Source organism: Adiantum capillus-veneris, chromosome 6, assembly GCF_014529385.1.
Source record: "Adiantum capillus-veneris isolate H3 chromosome 6, ASM1452938v2, whole genome shotgun sequence".
Taxonomy (NCBI): Eukaryota; Viridiplantae; Streptophyta; class Polypodiopsida; order Polypodiales; family Pteridaceae; genus Adiantum; species Adiantum capillus-veneris.
This window is the reverse complement of record NC_140936.1, coordinates 93,801,435-93,821,198: the sequence shown is the minus strand read 5'-3', so window position 1 is coordinate 93,821,198 and position 19,764 is coordinate 93,801,435. Positions and strand designations below refer to the sequence as shown.

Genomic DNA, 19,764 nt, shown 5'->3' with positions numbered 1-19,764 from the left:
CTGCGGAATCGCCGAGAAAGCGAGTGACCCCGTAGTCGAAGAAATCCCAGCGGCGTCGGAGGTCAATGCTCGTCAGACCACGAGGGATAGCTGCAAGGGAAGATGCCTGAATCTGCAGAGGGGGCCGCAGGAAGGGCTGACCCTCTCTCGCTAGGCGACTCGTGGCAAAGGCGCTGCCAAGAGATCTCCTAGCCGTCGGTGAGGGACCAGTTTCCTGAGTCGAATGTGGAATTGGAGCAGGAGGGGGGGGAGAAGGAGCTGGGGGGGGGGCGGAGGGGAGGAAAAGCGGGGAGGGGGACAGAAGTAAAGGGGCGAGGTGGGGAGTGGACGGGAGCAGAGGGCGGGGGGGAGGATGAGGAGGAAGAGGGGAACTCAGAAGGGGGGGCGGCTGGCGAGGGTGAAGCGGAGGTGGAGGCTGGCGTAGGGGGCTCCTCCTGCTCAAGAGGAACAAAGCGGTTCCCCGTGGGAACCCACTGCTGCTGAGTAGGCACCTGAGGGCCACTCTGAGTGCCAGGCTGTCGCTGTGGCCCCTTGCGTCGACGGCCACGGGCCTGTTGCCACCCCTCCTTCGCCGGAACCCCAGGCTCGGAGGGTGGCTCTGAATCTGTGTGCTGTGCCGTTGGCTGTGGTTGCCGCCCAGCCTTGGCAGGGTGGGGCTTAGGCTGAGGTGCAGGTCGTGGCCTCCTCCGTGGACAGGCCTTCGCTAGGTGGCCCATTTGTCTGCAAATGAAGCACTGGTTCGGGAGACCCGAGTACTCCACACTCTGTCTAAACCAACGCCCACTCACCCGAGGCAGAAGGATGACCTTCAGGAGTGTGTGGGTATCTGTGACCAAAACTCGAACTGAGGGGATGCCAGCTGCCTTGGCAGCTATTGATGCTGCCGTACGAGGTGTCTCCAGGACAGTTCCGATGGCGGAGCCAATCCTGGAGAGAAGTGGTAGGTACTCCCTTCGTAAACCCGGAAAGCAGACTGAGATGGGGATGTCTCCCTCCTCTACTAGCACATCCGAAGTCGGGTCAGAACCATGTCGCCACTGTCGAAAGTGGGCGCGTGATGCTCGGATGGCCAGTGGACTTATAGCTATGACCTTGGAAGCCATCTCGGAGGTCTCGAACTCGATCTGGTAGTACCCCCGTCTGAGAATTTGGGCATCAAAGATCTTGCCCACCTCTGCGAGAAGGCGGGCCTGGAGAAGGTCTCGCAGCTCTCCTCTGCTAGGACGGGTGCCGAGAATTTTGCAGATGACTGAAGTCGCCTGCAAACGCTCAACCTTAGCGGCTAGGCTCGCTTGCTTTGTCGGCGATAGAGCAAGTCGAATGGTGGGCTCTGCGGGGTCGGGCGAGGGGGCTTCGGATGAGTCCCTCTGTGGCGGAGTTGGAGCCTCCATCTGTCTGCTGCTGTGGCGAAGAAGCGGACGGTGAAGAGACTCTGCAACCGAGCATGCCGAGCACTGTCCGAAGAAACAGTGTTGCAGAGCCAAGTGCAAGAACCTTCGGGAATGACGAAGACGGGGGGGGGGGAGGAAGGATAAGGTAGTGAGTGAGAAGTCAAGGGGCAGCGGCGGGGGGGAGGGGGGATGGCGGCGCGAGAAGGGGGCAGCGGACGGGCTGGGGGGCAGCGCGAGTTGAGGGCAGTGGGCTGCTATGCGCAAGGGCAGGCGGGGCGGGGCGGGCTGGGCTGATGCACGCAGGCGGGCGGGCTGGGCTGGGCAGATGTGCGCAAGGGCAGGCGGGGGACGGGAGGCAGCAAGGGGGGGGCAGCGATGGCGCAGCGGGGGGGGGGGGGCGAGCAGCACTAGCGAGCGCCAGGAAGCGATTTTCTCTTATTAAAATGTAATCCGACATCAATGAGGTTCAGTGTGGATCTAGATGCGATTGCTATGTTGCGAGGAATCATGGTCCTAGATGTGAATGGATTCTATGTGATATGACTTGAATGTGATGTGATGTGATTGTCGTCGTTGTACAAGTGCTAGATTTGTGTCGTCTAGTGCATCGGTACTTAAAGTTAGTGTCTACTGAACGGGTTTATGGCTTGTGTCTGATTTTGCAGGCGTAATCGAGTGCAATTACAATTCTTTCAAGAGGGGGATATGTCACAAACTAATGACGTGGCAGAACTGTACGGACAACCGAGAAATGCGTCGGCAGGTTGACGTGGCAACAATACGGATCTCCGCGTTTTGCACTGACATGCCATGTGGCAGGCTGTACGGATTTCGGCCATTTTCGCTGGCTCTTTTTGGCCCAGTGCTTTTGAGTTTGTAGCTTTTCAAGTATTCGCTTTTGATTTTGAGGCAAAGGGCCTCTAGATAAGAACCCAAGGCCCCTCTTTCACTCAATGTGTACTAACGAGCATCTGAGTAGAGAGGGCCTGCGGGAGTTGTAACTTTGCTCAAGCATTAATATAAGGGGCGCTAGATTTTGGGGCCAATACCTATGGGCCTGGAACTACACCGGGCAGTGTCGATTCTGTTTTAAAAGTGTGATAAAATTGTGAAGTGTTTTAAATGATTCTCTTGTATGTCGTGCCCGATTTCAGACTTGGGGTGTCCAAGTCTGTAACATTGCATCTATACCAAGTAGGTCTATTTGATTTTCAAAATGCGTCTGATTTGATAGAATCAAGAAAGATGCCATTGTGACTTTGAGGACAAAAAGGGGGAGGGAGGCACGTGGAGGAGAGAGAGGGAGAGAAACGCCAAGTGAGACCGCAAAGGCTGATTCTTCCATTGCTTTGAGTAAAAAAACAGAGTAGGACGTATTCTTGTGCTGAGACCCTTGTGCACGTGCGTGTGTGTGCGCGTACGCCGTATGTGTGTGTGTGTATGTGAACCAGACAGAGGACTGGTGGCAAGTCTTGGTAAGGGTTTGAGTGGACATCTCTCTTGGTCTCTCAATGTTACAGGTGTAGGGGTGCAACAAAATACTCTCGCTCTCTATCCGTCTCATGCTGTCGTGTGTGGTAGGAGAGGGTCCTTGTGTGGTGCGCTATCTTGAGTAGCAGACACCTCGCGGTGACCTGTGACTGTCAAAGGTGGCAGAGATGAGTATCAATAGACGAGTTGTAGTAGCTGTTGCATGGTCACAGTCGTAGGCGATAGAAGAGGGCTGGCAATGGTGGAGACGACGAGTGTAAGCAAGCGAGGGAGGAGGTGGTGGCTTGGGGAGGCCATGAAGGGATGTCAAGAGATAGAGTGCTTATCCATGAGTGCGTACAAAAGTGATTGTATATACTTTTAATGGGTACTTTGGCTAGCATACACTATTCTTACAAGAGGATTTTTAAAGATGTTTACTAGAATTCTTGTGGCATTTCTTTTTAATTGGACACTTATATTTCCTGTTTTGATACCAAACTAGTGTTAACTGGTATTTCTCTTCAAGATTTCTCTTGAAAGAGTCTATCTTTACAGATTCACAAATATTGAACCAATGTGTAAGTTTTTTCTTAGTTAGTATTTCTCTTTATAACCTCTCAAATTAGAAACATTTATAAGAGTAGTTCATTATTTTCTTTAAGATTACATCAATGTGTAAGATTTTTCTTAAATTATTTGATTCTCTTTGAGATTTATCTCAAGAACTAAATTTATTTTTAAGATTTTTCTTAAAGATAAATTTGGTTTATTATATTTCTTTATTTTTGATTGTAGCTCACCTTCTACCTCCCAAGTAGTTGTAGTGTATACTAACAATGAAACTTCAAGCCATACGGTCGCTTGTTTTATAGTAGTTACAAAAGATAATATTTTGATCAAACTCTTTTTCGATCAATATATATTTTGATCAAAAATAGTTTGATCGAACTCTGTTTTACACGGATATACGGGTATACAACGAATAAAAGTCTATTGTACGTATATTTTTCAATATACTGACGTATAAATGCAACTTAGATTGCCAAAAGGCCAAAGACCATTATACGACAGATTGTCGTGAATGGCTTTCAACCTTCCATTCACGTATCTCGTTTGTTGTGTCCATCTCTTTGCCCAAGTCATATTGTCTCGATTGATTTTATTTGTTTTTGAACAATGAGCTGAATTTTGGGTCAGTTTTGCTTTACTATTCTCCCTCTTTCTTCATGTGCTGGAGGCTTTGTAAATGTTTTAGCCCTTCAGTAAGTTCCTAAGCTCAGAATTTTCTGATGTTGTGAAGACATTTATGCATTGGTTTTGATTATTATGACGGAAACTTAGTACGCTGATCTTTGTATTGATGTATGCTCGTGTGTGTGAAGCATATATTGGTACCTAGTTCTACACCCACTATTGGGCACCGCTGACATTAGTGGGGATGTTGTAGTACTTAGTCAATACTATGCACATTCGAGCTGATGGTTATATTGCCTTGTGGGTGACTATACCTTGCACTTTCCTGGATTCATCTAGGTATATTTTTTATCCTGGATTTATGTAGGTATAGTTTTAGTCATATAGCGAACATGCAGACTTCACATTTGTGAAGTTTTCGTCTGAGTTATGACCAATTGATATTCTGCTAATTCTTTCTATCGTCTGTGGTGTGTGTGCCCTGTCAACTACCTCATTTTTGTGCTAATTTTTCCTATTTAATGCTTTTTGAGTGCTAAGCTTCATTATGGCTGAGTTTGCCCTGTATCTCTTGAGTTATGACAGAAACTCAATACATAGATCTTTGTATTGATGTATGCTCGTGTGTGGTGTGGGGTGTGGGAGCATATATTGGTACCTAGTTCTACACCCACTACTGGGCACTAACAAGGTTCGTGGGGATGTCGTAGTATTTAGTCAATACTGTGCATGATGGAGCTGATGGTTATTGTCTTGTGGGTGACTACCATGAGTGTATACCTTGCACTCCCTTTAAGGATGAATCTGGGCTTATCTGGGATTCATCTGGGTATATGCATTGGTTTTCAATGTTACTTTTATAATTCTCTCATGATTATTCAGGCCCTAAGGTCATTTAAATGCGTATACAAATGCTTTTTTCAGAGTGCAGAAGAAGACGAGATCACTGCCACCATTGATACTGTCTCCAATGGAACTTTTACACAATCCCTACAAGACCCTCAAATAATAAGGATTTCCAAGTCCTCGGTGGGCTATGCTTATCCACTGGAATACCTTCAGGTGCTTAAATAATGTCTAATTCTGCAATTTTCTTGTGCCATGCTTTTGTTTATGCTTTAAACAGAGTCTGTGAATAGTACATTACTGTGTCTAATTCTCTTGTTGAAACTAAGAACTCTTCCATTGGTATGATATCTTTCATGAATGACAAATACTGTAGTCAAGGAGGCTTTTTTTCTAAAAATGTTTTCGTATGCACAAACAATGCCTCTCAAGCTAGGTAGTTAAGGGCAAGCAAAAATATTTTTGACAAAGACGTACTTGTTTGCTACTATAAACTGCTGGACCTGTTCTCATGGCTTGCATCTAGCTCTTGTCCCTATCGCATTGGCCACAATGCAAAATTAAGGACCTCTTATGGAATTTCTGGAATTTTTTTCGGGAGAACGAACAGCATAGGAAGGTATTTTGCTTGCTTTCTGTTAATAATTCTTTTCATCCGGAAAATTGGAAAGCATACACATTTGTGTGCACAACGGTGCCTTTTCACTTGACTTGTGCAACAAGTGATTACCGTTCTTTGACAAATATTGAATACAAGAATGCAAGCATCTGGGAATTTAATCAATTTTTTGTCATTTTGTATATGACTTTAAGCATTGGAAACTTACCTTCTTTAATGTGGGTTTTGATGAAAGGCTGTCCATACATCTTCATCTCATAAGTTCAATGTGGCCAGGTAGAGATGCATGCTTAGGTAACTCTTTACGTATCACGAGCATTCCATAAGTACAGCCTTTTTTGACACCTTTCACCAGCGCTAAATGCAGAAAAACGATTTGTTCAAAACAAGACGAATGTACTCACTATAGATGATGTAGCTGGGACATGTTCTTCATGACATGCTTTCTCTCTTTGCTTTGCCACTAGACTTGGGCTTTCTTTGCAAAGAAGTTTGGTGTTTAATCGATAAACCGATATCTCGGATTAACCAAGATTAGGCATGATGGAACTGACATGTAGATTGTCCATGTTACTTGTTGGGATAATGGCCTAAGTGCCAGCCCAACTACAGGATGACTCTTGTATTAATTACAATTATTATTTAATTCATCTTTATCAATACATATTAAGGTGCGGTCAGATGTAAGGCCTTGCCAGTAGAAAAATTAGCCTCGCACTTTGATTTCTTGTGGTTGAAAACAAAGAATGTAGACAGAGAGTAAGGAACAGGGATTCACCGAGATTGTAGATGACATTGATTTTATATCTTGGCTGGATTTCATTTGAATTGATTTTATATGACCATAGGTGACTCTCTATTCAAGAAATCCATTTTATATCCCCATGGGCACCAATTATGTTGCTTTTCTCACTAATTTTTATATTTTTGTGTATGAGTTGTGTATGAGTTTGATTTATGGAGTGTCTTGTGGTTGCTAACTCTTGTGCAACAATTTTTCATAGGCTATGTTGTGTAAGACGCTTTGTAGCTGACTTTTTTGTTTTTGACATTCGATCTTTATGTACTTGAATCCAAGCTCTCTAGGTGGAGGAATCATTCTAAGGAGTTTTGTGGAATTCAATCGCTCTAATGGTCGTGCTTTTCTAGACCAGGGATGAAACGAACACACGAAGTGGATCTCCCGGCTACACGGACCGCCTACAGACACGCGTCGGATGAACCACCCGATCATAGCCACCATCCGACAGCTCTTTCGTGGTGGGGCCATTGTCTGAGGACGTAGGCGTGCACCTGTAAGACCGAGCGTCCCATACCACCTGGCCTACCTCCTCGAGGTGACCTCGCGCTAGCCTCGCGGGCTAATCACTGGCACTTTGCCAGTGGGGTTCGATAACTACAAATGAGGCCTTGGCCTCCCTTTTATAGTAATGGCCGGCCACACTGGCCGAGTTCACATTACGACCGCCCGGACACTAGACGCCCATCCCCACGGCGTCTAGGCTAGATCCCCTCTCTTGTGAGCAAGACATAACATACTTCCCCCCTTGAGAACCATTGATGTCCTCATCAATGAAGTGGGGATATTGAGCTTTCAAAGCTCTAACTGATTCCCAAGTAGCAAACCTTTCAGATTGACCCTTCCATTTAATTAAGTACTCGTTATAAGCCTTTTGGCGTGAATGATGGGTACAATGATCTAAAACTGCCTTTGGTTCTTGAGGAATATACTAAGTTTGCATATCTTACCATACATTTTCCTCGATAGACACAACAACGTCGGCTTCGCCTAATTTTTTTTTAAGGCGGTTGACATTAAACACCGGATGTACACTAACATTCGAAGGAAGAGCCAGTTTATAGGCAACTTGGCCAATCTTCTTTGTGATCAAGAACGGACCACAATATCTAGTTGAAAGCTTATAATGCTTTCCTGCTCGCATGGTCTTGGAATCCTTGGGTATCTTCATATAGACCCATTGTCCCACCTCCAGAGTCTTGGGAGATCTCTTTTGATTAGCATAAGTAGTGACTCGACCACGAGCCGTTCTTATACTATCCTTAGCCAATTCGAGCATTTCTTGCATGTCATACAAGAAATCACGAGCTTGGCGTTCCTTGACTTTCTCTAAGACAATAGCAATCAGAGATTTAGGCTCGAATCCATACATCAGCATGAATGGGCTAAATCCAGTAGCAGAATGCTTGCTACATTGTAGGCAAAGTCTAATTGTGGAAGATACCTTTCCCAATGAGAGTGCCAATGAGAGATATAGGCCCTCAACATGTCCTATAACGTTTGATTCATCCTCTCAGTTTGTGCGTCGGACTCAGGATTGTCAAAAGACGACATACTCAACTTCGTCTTGTAAGGTGCAGCGGAATGAATGTTGTATTTTCTCAAGATTAGTGATCTATATTTGCTCAAGGTTCCTTTTAGTTCTTAGGGAAGGAGAGAGCCTTCCGTCTTATGGAGAGTGCTATGATCACGAACAAAGTGAGTGGATATTGTGCGTGCAAGTGTATGAGACTGAGAGAAAGAGAGAAGAGAGATATGACACCCGAGAGTTTGTAAAACCCTCCTCCGAAGGCCCCACTCTTGTCGGTGAGAGTGGTCTACTTTTGATTGCACAAAGTGGTACAATGCGTATGCAATGGACTGGTGCAACTTGGACTATGCCGATGACAACGACGGTGACGACGACGACGACTTTAGGGCTGAAATCTGATATCTTCTAACTGCTGAATTTCATGGCTGGTTCGGTGGCTGTAAATGGCTGTTTATTGCTGTCCTTATGGCTGAAAATGAATGGTTTCGTAGGGGTTCATGCTGATGACAAAAACGCTGATGTGCTTACACCATCTGGCTGTGTTTTTAGGCTACTGTCGCATGCTAAAAACGCTGGAAATTGCAGGTATCCAATGCTGAAAAACGCTGCAGTTTGTAGGTCTATCCAATGCTGAAAAACGCTGGAATGGACAGCAGTACTAGCGTTAGTAATTTGCTAATGTTGCTGAGTCAAAAACGCTGCATGGCTGATGGTCGTAGGGGAGAAAAACGCTAGACGAGAAGGCTTGATGGCGATGCTTTGCTGTGGGAGGAAACGCCAGGCAAGAAGGAAGCTAGGCGATGCTAGATGCTGAGTGTGGCTCACCAAGGGGTGACTTGGGGAGGTCTTGTTGAGAGAGGGAGGGAACACTTGCTGCTTGGGGAAGCCTGTTGTGTCCTTGCTCATCTGCCTTATTGTGCTAACTTGGGTTTGCTTATATATTAACTTACCCAATTTGCCCTACTGAGTACCCATCAAAAGTCACTTAATAAATAAGTGAAAAATGTCAAAAATAGGGAAAATGGGATAAAGTCACTTGAAAAATCCCCAAACTGACTCTGATGGAAATGCTTATGCTTATGCGGTGTGCAACCAGAGGATATGCATCTACACTCAGTGACTGGGCATGCACGGTCTACGAGTAGACTCACAAAAGTGCAGAGCCTTGACACCCCCCATTGTACCTGGAGTCCTGAGCTTGGAGGAGCTGTGTGTGCTACCAGCTAGAGTTGTTTGGTTCTTTGAGCTTGTCGAGTTCCATTGAGTTGAGTCTGCAGTTGTGTTTTGAGTCGTGTTGTGTCTTGAGTCATATTCCACTACTATGTTTGAGTCATGTTCCTGTGTGATGTTTCTTCTGTTGGAGTGAGGTTTCATGCATACTGTACTGAGGAGCACCCACTCTCGAGAGCACACACCTTTTCCTCGCTACAAGTGCTCTCATTTTTGGCACACCCGGTGGGACCTCAATTAAAATCTCACTCTGTGGGAAGTCCAATCGAGGAGCTATTGGGTTTCAACTCTCTGTTTTGGTCTGTGGGTTTCGGCTGGGTTGGGTTGCTTTAGCTTGGTCCAGTCTAGTTTCACCTTGTCCCGCTTACTCTAGACCTACTGGTCTAGTCTCTCGTCTTGGTCTAGTAGTCTCTCGACCTGGTCTAGTTCTCTCTCGGCCAAGGCTAGCCAAGTGGTCCAATCACTCGCTGTGGTCTAGTGGCGTTTGGGCCAGTGTTCAGTAAGTTACAGGTCTTCGAACCCAAGGCTTGGGTGGGCTTCTGGTTACTGTATGACACATACAAGGCAGTCAAAAGAGCGACAAATCCCACTACTAAGTCCTCTAAAGTACTCCCACAGGAAGCATCAACCCTTCGTGCCAAGCAGAAGTCCACCAGCCCTATTACCCCTACCTTCCCCCTCAACCAGTTCTACACCTCCCCATTCACCCCCATTAATAAACTTCTCATGCCCCGTGTTGCTGCAAACTCCAGTCATAGTCACATGGGGACAAGGACGGGGACGGGTCCTGAGGACGTGACAGGCCCTGGGGACGGGGACGTGGCAAAACAGGGGACGGGGGACAGGTAAGGGGACGCGTGTTAAAAAACACTTGTTCTATACTAGACAACACTAAGAGCACAAGATTGCAAAGAAAAAGTGGGATTTGCACTCATAAACACCAAAATATGACTTGCAGTAAGAACGCGGCGAGCACGCGCCACACATGTTGAGGTGATGATCAATCATCATACTCAAAGGAAAAAAGTAATGATGTACAAGTGAAGAGTTGATAAGTAGAGTCTAGTGGGCAACATTGGCATATAGCTCAAGACTCTATGCAGGTAATGGGGGTAGATTTACACATATTTATTCACACCCCGGATGCAAGTGCATAGAGAGACCATCCTTCCATTGCTTTGTCTACCTTTGGGAACATCAAAGAATCATCAACCAATGCTTGGCCTACAAGTTGTTATCCCGAAGGTAAGGAAAAATCCACAATCTCATTATGCATTGCCAAATGAGATAAAAGTGTTATTATGGGGTGGGTAGCAATGGAAAGAAGTAGAAGGGCTCATCTTGCCTCATTGAACGAGTGAGTGATATGGGGTCAATAACACCATCATTCATCATGGTACGAAAGGTGAAACTTGCTCTGATAGTGTGTATAATAGTGCACATACATAATAGAGGTGGAACCTGCACTTTATTCTTAATGTATGTTGATCTGTGACAAGGGATTGGAGTGGCTCCCCTCTTGTACAACATGCATTGCACCAGACTCAACTGTTGAATTGGTTCAAACTCTTGGAATGGTCGGAGCCATGCCAAAAGCCTCAAGGTAAAGCTCTAACAACTGTGTTAGATCCCTTCTTGACATTGGAAGCCTTGGTTGCTTTTCTCTTGACTCTAACTTCAACTTTGGGTAGACCACTCCATTCCCTTGCGGATAGATTGTATTCATCGGTTGAGCCTTTATACGTTTTGCATATGGTGGATCCTGAGAGTAAGTAAGAAGATGCTCCATGAGACGGTCCACTTCGGCTTGCCTAGCCCTATCTTGAAGCTCGATATGATCTGGTTGTGCCTCAGAATGCTCTACATGGCCTCGTCACCATCCTTTGCTTCTACTGCTACCTCATCTTCAACTTTCTTTTGCATTCTTCATCCACATACTCATACTCGTGTGAGTCACGATGACTAGGAGGTGATGCGTCCATAGTCGATTGTTATGGGACTCTTCGTAGGAGAAGAATCGACCGGTGCATTGCTATCACTGAAACCGGCAAGTCAACTTACAAGGAGGTAAAATAGACAACACCACTATGAACAAGTTGAAGACTACAAACTTGAAGTGAAAGAGACACAAGAAATGAGACATAGTGGCGTGGAGTTTCCCACTTACATGTACTGGCCCCTAATGTAGGTGGCCCTTGCATTACTTCTTTTTATTTGCTCAAAGCTGTGTGTGGACAGTTGCGGATGGAAGCCCATTCGTCTACGAATGAGTGCTTTGGCTCACCCCAAGCGATGTCTTTATACGTCCTTGGCTTCATGTTTTACAAGAGCTCAAAAGTTCAAGATGGGCTATTCCCATTTACAAGAACAAACTAGAGTAATGTTGTGCGAATTGTGAGTTAGTTTATGTAAAATGCCTTTAGGAGACATCTTGTCTTTATTAGAAGGATTAATGTAAGAGCCATCTTGATGCTATCAGAAGGATCCATGGAAGTGCCATCTTGATGCTATGAGAATAATCATCAGATTGTAGCACAGAAGCCAGTGTTGCTCTCTGTGAGAGAGGTCACCTCTATCTAGTATACTAAAACCTCACTCACTCACAGACACGTTGCAAGATACTAAATGTAGACACAAAACAATCGCAATTGAGATACACCGCACAACACAAGAGAAGAACGCTTAAGGATCTAACATACAACACACTTAGTGAACTTTCAAGTTTCATTGCCCAAGAGAAGACTACAAAACCTCTACAAGACCAAGACCATGAGTAACACTAGTTGGCGGCAACACAACTATTTCCAAACCAAGACCTAGCAGGCATAGGTACTAAAATCATTCGCTTTCAAAAGCTAGCACCCAAAAAACCTCAAAGTCAATGCTTTCCATAGCCCACATTCCCCAAAGCTCCTAGTGTAGAGCAATGCCAGGTCAGCCCGTCCATGCACTTTGCCTTGTCAACAGCCGTATAGCCACTCAGGTTTTGCGGCACAAACTGTTGCGCGTTTTGCGGCTGGCTGTGTACTTAGCTGGCTCCGTTGCTCCCGCCAGTCTTGGCTTGGCTCTTCCTCTTCCATTCCGGCCGGGGTGTGCCGTGTCACCAAGTTGTGACATTGCCAATGTTTAACGTTGCGTGGAGAAGCAACCTTGGGCAACAACTTAATAAGCCCAATCTTCCAAGAATTGGGCATAATGCAAGAATCTTAAACATGCCAACAAAGGGTTAGAATTAATTGCTTCGAAGCATCAGCATACTAAGAGAAATTAGTCCATCCATCCGGGGCTTTTGTTTTTGGGCAAGTGATGCAAGACAACCTATTTCTTTTGTAGTTCTAGTCTCAAGAGTACTAGCCATATCAGGTGATACATGGACACACATCAAGTCAAACATAGAGTTTTTAGCTGCTCTTGCGTTAGCATTCACATTCTCTAATGGACCCAACAAGGAACCGAAGAAGGCTTGACACATAGAAATCGAAGTGATGGGCTCCACAATCATGTCCCGTGCATCATTGCGTAGCCTAACCATGTTTCATGGGCATACACGGGATGCAAGCTGTGATAGAAGTGATGCATCCTCTGTAAATTATTATCCCAATAACGACTTGGTGATAGGTGCCACTCTAGCTTTCAGTTTTGCATTTGGCAGCTGAATGCATAGTTTCATTACTGGTATCTTCGAAAAGCTTGGCTCGAGTAGCATCCAATGAGGCCTCCAATAGCATCAATGCCAACGGCGCACACATGCATTATGAACATCATATTGCCGTGCCATTGAAACCCACAAGAAAGTGGTTGGGAGGATATGTCGGTGTTTGACAATCATAGTCAATTGTCAAGAAAGAACCATTCATAACATACATTATATCCATAGTTAGCTCCGTATATTGTATCTTGTTCCTTGTAAGTTTTGGTTCATTTCCCCTCATCCTATTGGTAATGTAACCTTGGGAAGTTAATGTTTGTGTCATGTATTCATATGCACTCACAAATTTATCTATACATAACACACAACATTAACGGAGACCACAACAGAGGATTCGAGCCATAATATCTCGACATCCAGAGTACCGATGAGGATGGATTTATCACCCAATATATTACCCTCTTGTATTGGGCACCCATTATATCAATGATCACACATACCCCACACAGTTCCATACCCCACACAATTCCAGCTAGTAGCACTTCTAGAGTCATTTCAGTATCTCCATTTTTTGTACCCAGATGGATTGGTCCCATAGGTCATTTTGGCCTTTTGAAGACATCAATATATAATGTCATTCCATTTCTCTCTCTCTCTCTCTCTCTCTCTCTCTCTCTCTCTCTCTCTCTCACACACACACACACACACACACACACACACACACACATTTTTTTTTCTTCTAAATCTGCTTTGATTAATTTACAAGTGGAAACCTCAAAGCGAGGAAAACCCACGAAAAGAAAGGGATACAAAAGACGGAGCACTACGAGGCTCCGAAGGCTAGAAACAGTCAAAGTAAATCCTGTAGGCATCAAGAGTGATGTCTCCAGCTTCATAGGCAAAATGCAGCGCTTGACCAAGAGATAATTTGAAATAGGGAAAGGGGTCAACAAAAGTGCCCTGGAACATTAAGGAGTTCCTATGATGCCAGATGGCCCACATAGTCCAAAATCTGACCCAGGTGAAGAAAACCGCAAACTGAGATTGTGGTGATCGAAGCATCCCAAAAAGCCAAAATCGTCTGTGAAAAGAGCCGGAAGGAAAACGTAGTCGAAGAGCAGTCGACACTTGCCGAATGAAGGCTCTGGAGTGACGACAATACCATAGCAAGTGTGGCACAGTCTCCTCAGCTTCAAGGCATCTGGAGCAGCAGGAAGGCGCAATATGCCGAGCATGCAACACACTGCCAACAGGTAGAGCTCCCACCAAGCACCGCCACAAGAAAACACGTTCCTTCAAAGGCAGACGACTCTGCCAAATGCGAGACAATGCGTGTTGCCACCACAAGGATGACTCGAAAAGCGACCATAGCTGATTACCCCGATGCACAATGCATACATCAGACTGAAGAATGGCATAGACACTGGCAGCCGAGATGCAGTCCAATCTAGTAGTAGCCAGATTCCAATCAGAGAAGCGAGAGTCTTCATCCAGAGGAGGAATGGGTGAATGAGCAGCAAGCATGTTTTGAATCTCCCGCCAGAGAGGAGAATAGTGAAGACCCAACCGAAGGTGGGAGACGGCATCAGCGAAAGAAAGAACATAACCCGAGTCATCAACCACCTGATGCACCTGGCAGATTCCTTTTTGGGAAAGAAAGTACGCTTGGCGAGGAGACCGTTGAACCAAAGTCGTAGCAAAAACCCCTTCTCCAATGCAGACTCTGCAAGCGAAGAGAGTTACCCCCAGAGGATTGTCGACCATCCCAAGCCAAATGCGAAGTGACAACCTTCCAATCAACAATTAGAGAAGAAGTAAAGGGACATCCAGGAATGTGTCCTTCAAGCTTCCCAAAAACAACATCCCAATAAGTCAGTTGCCAATGACCAAAAGAAGGGTTGACAATGTGCGCACACAAATGTGTGACCATGAGAGTCTAGGGTTGCTGTTGCTCCACCAATTGGCGAGCTTCTCTCGTGGGAGAAGAAGGGGCCTCAAAAATCTTGCCATAATGAGAGCGTAGGGCTAGTGCTACTCCAAAAGTGGAGGTCCACTCCCCTGACGGTAATTTAACTCTCCATATAGCTTGAGACTGCCTCGAGTGATGCAAATGCTGAAAGAATTGTTTAGAAGCACATCCTTTATCTGCAAAAGCCTGTTGACGAGCTCGAGTCTGCCATTTGGCAATTTCCCTCTCATCGTTGTGCCTTAATATTGCACGAGCAGAAAACAACTCAATCATTTGAGCATCAGTAAGAGAAGAATGATTAGCCAAGTGCATTAATCAGCTACAAGCATCCTTTGCCGGGTCATTAAAGACCAAGGTCGGGAAGAGTCCATGTCGAACAAGCATAAGCACTCCAGAATGACCATCCATCTCCCAGCCAGGTCATGAAAGACCAAGGTCGGGAAGAGTCCATGTCGAACTAGCATAAGCACTCCAGAATGGCCAGCTGATCGTGCATAAGCTATCCATAAGCCCGCAAAGTAAGAAGTCTGTCCTGCAAATTGGTGGTGGTTATGCTCTTGAAGAACCACAATGTCTGCTTTACATGTATGTACATAGTGCTAGGTAAGCCGCCACTTGTCGTGATTGCATAACCCATGCACATTATAGGAGATGCAATTCACAGAACTATGCATTCTATATGGTATATACAGTGCACGAGGAAACAAGGAAAGAAAGGGGGGAATAAAACTCAAATACTAGTGCCCATCGACACATCCTCCCCAGCTGAAGGTGCCTCAGAAGGTGGGTCAATACCTGGACCTGGATAATTGAAAGGAAATCCACCTTGCGATGAAGAAGCTTCTCCAGTAACAACCTCCTTGTAAGAACGAACAACCTTGTCCCAAGCTTCAGCCAAAGAAGTGTTGTCATTACAAGGGAGTTTTTTCTGAGCAACATTCTTCAAAGGAGGCACATAATTACGAGAAGATGCCGGAACACGAGGTGTAGCAGCTTTGACGGGTTTCTTGGGCACTATCCAAGTTTGAGAGGTCGAAACCTGTTCTTTTCCCTTGTCTTTAATATTTGGAGAAGCAGAAAGTGCAGACAATTGTACTTGTTTCCCCTTGCCCTTAATCGCCCCAGCTGAGGGGGAGGAGGTTGAAACTCCTTTAGTTTGAACCTCAGTAGAAGGTTTCAGAGGCGAGCGAGGTTGAGGAGCAGGGACGGCTGAAGGAGATGATGCAGATTTGGTTCCGGACATTCGGACTGCATATGACCAAATTTGCCACATCGAAAGCAAGAATTTGCAAACTTGCCCCATTTGAGCTTAAATGGGCGCTTTCCAACCACTGTATCCCCAGAAGCGATGGAAATACTTGCTGGTGTGGGGATATTCGTGTCCCACAAAATACAAAAACGGTTTGTGTTTGCCTCCAGCTTAGGAGGGCAAATGACTTTGCCTAACTTAGCAGCCAACAAAGGAAGAAAATGACGCCAAGTGCGAGGAAAGTCGACCACCTGAACCCAGATGGGACACTTGTCACGAATGAGACTCTGATAGTCTTTGGTAAGAGCCCAGGGCAGCACATGAGCCATCTGCGTATTGAAGAAAAGAGGAGACATTTCAAGCAGAGCATCCCGAGCATCCATGTCAGCCAGCAAGACTTCGTAGAACCCTCGCGCACCAAAGTAAACCCCTCGGACTGCTTGCCGTTTGAGTAGGAAATCAACCCATTGTCCTACATCCTGAGCAGTAGGCATTCTACCCGGGAAAAAAAGAATCACATCGTTAAGTGCATACTGAGCAACAGGATCTATGAGCTCCTGTATAGGGATGCGCACTTCCATAACAGGAGCGGATCCTTCCCAGGCTTGACGTGCATCCTCGAAGTCCTCATGCAAACATTCTTTGATAAGACTCAAAGCGTCCATCTCCGAAGTTTCCATGGCTTTCCGACGCTTATATATACACCTCTCTCTCTCTCTCTCTCTCTCTCTCTCTCTCTCTCTCTCTCTCACACACACACACACACACACACACACACACACACACACACACACTTTTTTTGTCTTCTAAATCTGCTTCGATTAATTTACAAGTGGGAAACCTCAAAGCGAGGAAAACCCACGAAAAGAAAGGGATACAAACGACGGAGCACTATGAGGCTCCGAAGGCTAGAAACAGTCAAAGTAAATCCTGTAGGCATCAAGAGTGATGTCTCCAGCTTCATAGGCAAAATGCAGCGCTTGACCAAGAGATAATTTGAAATAGGGAAAGGGGTCAACAAAAGTGCCTTGGAACATTAAGGAGTTCCTATGATGCCAGATGGCCCACATAGTCCAAAATCTGACCCATGTGAAGAAGACCGCAAACTGAGATTGTGGTGATCGAAGCACCCCAAAAAGCTAAAATCGTCTGCGAAAAGAGCCGGAAGGAAAACGTAGTCGAAGAGCAATTGACACTTGCCGAATGAAGGCTCTGGAGTGACGAAAAACCATAGCAAGTGTGGCACGGTCTCCTCAGCTTCGAGGCATCTTGGGCAGCGGGAAGGCGCAATATGCTGAGCATGCAACACACTGCCAACAGGTAGAGCTCCCACCAAGCACCGCCACAAGAAAACACGTTTCTGCAAAGGCAGATGACTCTGCCAAATGCGAGACAATGCGTGTTGCCACCACAAGGATGACACGGAAAGCGACCACAGTTGATTACCTCGATGCACAATCCATACATCAGACTGAAGGATGGCATAGACACTGGCAGCTGAGATGCAGTCCAATCTGGTAGTAGCCAGATTCCAATCAGAGAAGCGAGAGTCCACATCCAAAGGAGGAATAGGTGAATGAGCAGCAAGCATCCTTTGAATCTCCCGCCAGAGAGGAGAATAGTGAAGGCCCAACCGAAAGCAGGAGACGGCATTAGCGAAAGAAAGAACATAACCCGAGTCATCAACCACCTGATGCACTTGGTAGATTCCTTTTTGGGAAAGAAAATATGCTTGGTGAGGAGACCGTTGAACCAAAGTCCAAGCAAAAACCCTACCAATGGAGACTCTCCAAGCGAAGAGAGTTACCCTCAGAGGATTGTCGATCATCCCAAGCCAAATGCGAAGTGACAATCTTCCAATCAACAATTAGAGAAGAAGTGAATGGACATCCAGGAATGTGTCCTTCAAGCTTCCCAAAAACAATATCCTAATAAGTCGGTTTCCAACGACCAAAAGAAGGGGTGACAATGTGCGCACACAAATGTGTGACCATGAGAGCCCAGGGTTGTTGCTGCTCCACCAAACTGGCAACAACATAGCTTTTCGAGCCAGAAGATGACGTCTCAAGTCCAAAATATTCAACCCTCCTAGCCGCTTGGGAGAACACAACTTGTCCATAGATAGAAGCCGAACGCCCCTCTTGGTGGACGAGGTCCGCCAAAAATGCTCAAATATTGGACATGAGGGATTGCAAGCGCAACCGAGGCCAGGCTAACAAAGGCAAGTAAAACTGCACATAAGCCACAAGGATGCATTGGACAATCCTGAGACGCACATGAAGTGGGCACGTGGACAATTTCCAATAATTCAACTTGGAATGCAGACGTTGGATCACCCAATCCAGTTTCTGCATAGCCGATACATTCCAACTCAGTGGATACCCCAAATGGCGAACCAGAACATGTGGAGGATTAATCTCCCCAGGCCACAATATCTTATGCCAGTCACTCTTTCAGAGGCAATAGCTTGGATTTGCAAAAGTTAATTTTGAGACCTGCTGCCAGTCTAAACAAGTAAAGAGTATGCATAATCTGTTGTACATCATCATAGTTATTACGAGGCATGAATAAAGAGTCATCCGCATAAGCCTGACCAACAAACTGTCGACCAGAAGGTAAAGTCAATGCATGTAGCCTACCAGTGGAGGTCAAGGAATCCAAATACATAACAAGGGATGAGTAGCGATTGCATAAAGCAAAGCACTCAGAGGGCAGCCCTGCCTTACCGACAGTCCCAAAATCCAAGATTCTGTGAGAAAACCATCTAGCAAGCGTGCAGAAGTACTGTATACATACAAGAAAAACACGACACGGGATAGCCTAGGCCCAAAGCCCAAACGTCTCATGGTATACGCAATGTAATCCCAAAGAACAGTATCAAATGTCTTTTCAATGTCGACCTGCATGATTAAAACATCCTGTCGAGTATATTTTGCATACTCCATACGAATGATGACATTCGCGAGATTATCAGTAATTTGACGTCGCGGAATGAAGTCGTATTGAGATTGATGCAAGCCTTCATGCAGAAAGCACTTGAGTCGGTTAGCAAGCATTTTTGCCATTAACTTATATACCACAGGCATAAGCGTAATAGGCCGCCAATGTGAGAATTCTTCACACAATGCATGCTTCGGTATCAGCTTGAGCAAACCTTCTTTCCAAGAGGAGGGCAATTCCTGTTGTTCCTAGGCTGTATCCATAATGAACAATAGAGGCACCTTCAAATAATCCCAGAAAGACAAGAAAAATTTCATAGAGAGACCATCCCAACCAGGAGCTCTCCATCGACCCAAATCAAGCATGCTGGCATACAATTCCGACTCTGTGAAATCAGCTACCAAATCTTGAGCCTGCCGCATTGAAAGAATGGAAGTAACATGCGATAGAAACATGTGACATGCTTGGCGAGCTTCTCTCGTGGGAGAAGAAGGGGCCTCAAAAATCTTGCCATAATGAGAGTGTAGGGCTAGTGCTAGCTCTCGGAAAGTGGAGGTCCACTCCCCTGACGGTAATTTAACTCTCCGTATAGCTTGAGACTGCCTCGAGTGATGCAAATGTTGAAAGAATTGTTTAGAAGCACATCCTTTATCTGCAAAAGCATGTTGACGAGCTCGAGTCTGCCATTTGGCCAATTTCCTCTCATCATTGTGCCTTAATATAGCGCGGGCAGAAAACAACTCAGTCATTTGAGCGTCGGTAAGAGAAGTATGATTAGCCAAGTGCATGAATCGGCTACAAGCATCCTTTGCCTGGTCAACCTGTTCCCTTAATTGTGACAAATAATCCTTGCCATAATCCTGTATAACTGATT

General features: G+C 45.6%; 1 protein-coding gene across 1 annotated transcript in view; it reads left to right on the top strand.

Moving 5' to 3' along the window:
- LOC147455901 (protein HAPLESS 2-like) overlaps nucleotides 1-19,764 on the top strand; it is a 346,793-nt gene that overhangs the window by 11,439 nt on the left and 315,590 nt on the right. The window contains exon 2 of the mRNA XM_086514530.1: nucleotides 4,983-5,120. Within this exon, the coding sequence (XP_086370656.1) occupies nucleotides 4,983-5,120 (138 nt within the window). The remainder of the gene's footprint in view (nucleotides 1-4,982; nucleotides 5,121-19,764) is intronic.